The sequence below is a fragment of the Crocuta crocuta genome, unplaced genomic scaffold (assembly GCF_008692635.1).
Source record: "Crocuta crocuta isolate KB4526 unplaced genomic scaffold, BGI_CrCroc_1.0 scaffold394, whole genome shotgun sequence".
Taxonomy (NCBI): Eukaryota; Metazoa; Chordata; class Mammalia; order Carnivora; family Hyaenidae; genus Crocuta; species Crocuta crocuta.
In genome coordinates, this window is record NW_027531920.1 from 652,654 (window position 1) to 656,763 (window position 4,110).

The 4,110-nt window shown below is 35.7% G+C and overlaps 1 protein-coding gene across 1 annotated transcript in view; it reads right to left on the reverse strand.

The window, feature by feature from the left end:
* The window catches only part of TEX11 (testis expressed 11), a gene marked incomplete at its 5' end in the record, with an annotated part of 187,803 nt that overhangs the window by 12,020 nt on the left and 171,673 nt on the right, over window positions 1-4,110 (reverse strand). The window contains one exon of the mRNA XM_077774971.1: window positions 2,533-2,546. Coding sequence (XP_077631097.1) covers window positions 2,533-2,546 — 14 coding nt within the window. The remainder of the gene's footprint in view (window positions 1-2,532; window positions 2,547-4,110) is intronic.

A 4,110-nucleotide genomic window follows, 5' to 3' on the forward strand; every position in this document is an offset into this window, starting at 1 on the left:
GAGTCTTTTGTTAGGTTTATTCATTTTTGAGAGAGAGTGAGAGCGAGCGAGAGAGAGAGAGGGAGAGAGAGAGGACAAGTGGAAGAAGGACAAAGAGGAGAGGGAGAGAGAGAATCCCAAGCAGGCTCTGTACTGATTTAGGGTTTGAACTGACAACTATATGATTATCACCTAAGGGGAAATCAAGAGTCAGATGCTTAACTGACTGAGCCACCCATGCGCTCCAGGAAAGAGATTCTAAACTATAGATAACTGATAGTTACCAGGGGAGAGGGAGGAGGAGGGGTTAAATAGGTGATGGGGAGTAAGGAGTGTACTTGTTATGAGTACACTGGGTATTGTATTAAAGTGCTGAATCACTGAATTGTACACCTGAAACTAATATTATACTGTATGTTAACTAACTGTAACTTAAATTAAAATGTGGGTGTCTGGGTGGCTCAGTCGGTTAAGCATCCGATTTCGGCTCAAGTCATGATCTCGCAGTTTGTGGGCTCAAGTCCCATGTTGGGCTCTGTGATGACAGCTCAGAGCCTGCTTCAGATTCTGTGGGTGGGAGCTATAAAAGGGCAACATGAGGTATCCTTGTGGTGGAAAAGTTCTGTGCCTTGACTGTAATAATGCCAACATCCTGGTTGTGATATTGTTTTATAAGATGTTACCACTGGGGGAAATTGGGTAAAGCATATCTAAGATCTCATATTATTTCGTACGACTGCAAGTGAATCTACAGTTGTTTAAAAATAAAATTTTAATTTAGAAAAACAACCAGAGCAATCCATTTTCTCTTAAAAATAGTCTAGAATATCAACAAGTCATCCTTCCTGGTTTTTCAATGGCCATAGCTTCTGAATACCACCTTGAGCCTCTCCTTTGAATGGAATCCTGGTAAGAAGGAAGATGTGTGTTCTGGTGGAAAGGGCCCTGGTACTAAGGTCAGATGACCTGAGTTCTAGTCTTGACTATCATTCACTAAACATATGAACTTAGGCAAATTGGTAATTTGACTTTTTGGAAGGCATCTATGCTCACCACTATATGACCAATGTGGCAACTTGACTTTTTAAAATCTTAAACATTTCCTCATTGTCAAGGTTAAGCATACAGCACTCTACTTCACAGAATTGCTGTGGGGGGAAGGTGGGGATCGTATGAAATAATGGGGGTAAGAATGCTTTGTAAAATGTAAAGCATGATACTGTGAGACACGAGGTTTTATATCTGTCCAACAGCCATTTTGCCAAGTATGAAGGCATTTGATAAAGGTTATCTGCTCAATAAATAATGAATGAGTACCTGGTCATTAGAAAAGTCAAACATGGGCAGAATTTTCTCAAGCATTTAAAACAAAGGAGATACACATTCAACTGAACAGGAAAAAGCAACATATACTATATAAAGCGCCAAGCAGATTACTAAAATAATCTCTGTATAAGAAAGTGTACTTTCCCATCATGTTTTAGGGGATAAGCAATAATGGACGGGAGACTTGTCAAAAAAGTAGAAAAACATTAAGCTCTTTAGCACAAAACCCAAGAGCCAGAGAGATGGAACAGTAACAGGTAGAATAAAAGTGGCAAAAAATGCTCAGAGTAGTTTGGGCCTTATATAGAGACTATGGAAATGGGTCAATTTGGATTTACAATAAAATTTAATTTTAGTTTGTATTAGTTACTATGGCAAACACATCTGAAGGTCCAGATGAGGCTCATGGCTTAGAAATAGAATCTTCTCTTCTTCCCAAAAGAAAGTAAAAAAATATATATATACATCCAAAACGTTCAATGTTCAAGTTTTTTTAAAACTTAAATTCACACGGCCATAATTACATAGCTCCAGGAGAATTCTAGGTTTTTGAAGTCGATGGTGGTTTGTACCTTTACCTTACACGATAAACCTACTATATTGTTCCACCATCTGCTGTGGTTTGCAGATATTTTTATATGAAGAGGCAACTGAGCCTAAAGCAGAGTCAGGATCCTCACTCATTAACATGGACTCAAATAATGACTTTCTGTGACTTTAAGCAAGCTGTTTAACCTTCTTAATATTTTATAGCTCCCTTATAATAACAATACCACCTTACACATGTATGTGTTGTTTATATAAGGTTTACAACACATATTATTATTTCAATTAATCCTTAAAACCTCAGTGTGGGAAGTCAGAGCAGATATTATTTCCATTTTACAAATGAGAAAACTGAAGTCAAACAGCACAGGAAGGATATCCATATGGAAAATCAAGCAAATAAAAGACCTTTATCTTACACTATAAATAAGACTTAAAACCCAAAATGGATCATACACCTATATTTAAGAGATAAAAGTATAAAAACTTCTACAAGAAAACACAGGAGAAAATATTTGTAAATTTGAGACAAGCAAAGATTTATCATGGCCAAAATATGAACCATAAAAGAAAAAACTGATAAATTAAGACTTCATAAAAACTTAGAATTTTTGCTTTTCAAATGATGTCATTAAGAAAATGAAAAGACAAGCCAAAGATTGGGAGAAAACATTTACAAACTGTATGTTTGATAATTTATACCTAGAATATATAAATAACTCTTACAACTCAATAAGAACCCAAATTTTAAAATGGGAAAATAATCACATGCATTTTCCCAAAGAAGGCATACAAATGGTCAATAAATACATAAAAAAATTATCAACATCGTTAATCATCAAGGAAATGCAAATCAAAACCACGAGCTGCCACTACACACCCACTAAAATGGCTATAACAAAGAAGATGGGCAATAACAAGCGTTGATGAGGATGTGGAGAAATTAGAACCATCGTACATTGCCGGTAGGAATGTAAAATAGTGCAACCACTTTGGAAAACAGATTGTAGCTCCTCAAAAAGTTAAATATGAAGTTACCATATGACCCAAAAATCCATGTATTCAAGAGAACTGAAAACATATGTCCACATAAAGACTTGCACACAAATGTCATAGCAGTATTATTCATAATAGCTAAAAAGTGGAACCAACTCAAATGTCTACCAACTATTGAGTGAGTGCAAAAAGAAAATGTGCTATACCTCATTAAATAGAATATAATAATATTCTATTTATTCAGCAATAGGAAGGATTGAAATACTGATACATGCTACAACATGCACGAGCCTCAAAAATATTATGCTAAATTAAAAGAAGCCACACACAAGAGATCACATATTGCATGGGAAACCATGCAATTCATATGAAGTGTCCAGAAAGAGAAAATATATAGAGATAGAAAGCAGATCAGTGGTTGCCTGGGCTTGCAGGTAGAAACAGGGATTGACTGCAAATAGGTAAGAAGAAACTTTGTGGTAATAGAAATATTCTATAATTGGATTGTGGGGACAATTGCATAACTCTATAAATTTACTATAATCACTGAATGGTACACATATAAAGGGTGCATTCTGTGGTATATAAATTACACCTCAATAAAGCTAATTTAAAAATCATTGAATAAACCTGTGCTGAAAAGAAAAAATCAGCCAGGGAAGGACTAAAATACAGGTCCTCAGTGTTCCTCTTTCTCTATTACCTGTCTCTGAGAAATGGAAGGAATAACAATAAGGTTTTTCAAAGGCTTAGTATCCTCACAGGGGAAGTAATAATTCTACCAGGTTTTGAAAACACAAAATAGGGGCGCCTGGGTGGCTCAGTCGGTTGAGCGTCCAACTTCGGCCAGGTCATGATCTTGTGGTTTGTGAGTTTGAGCCCCACAGACAGCTCAGAGGCTGGAGCCTGCTTTGGATTCTGTGTCTCCCCCTCTCTCTGTCCCTCCCCTGCTCATGCTCTGTCTTTATCTCTCAAGAATAAATAAACATTAAAACAAAAAGAAAACACAAAACAATTTAAAATGCCAGGCAGTACTGCTATTTTCACTTAATCCATAGTATACTTGGATCAGAAAATGTCTAGTTTTAACTATTTACATTTCATAAACAAGGGAAATTTTATAGTTTAAGCACATTGTAATATGAATTTATTTACCTTAAAATTCGTATCAGAAAGCATTATTCTATGTAATTTCTAACACAGAAGACAGTTCTTTAAAATTAGCTGATAGCTTAATATCACTGTTTCACTTACTGTGTGCTT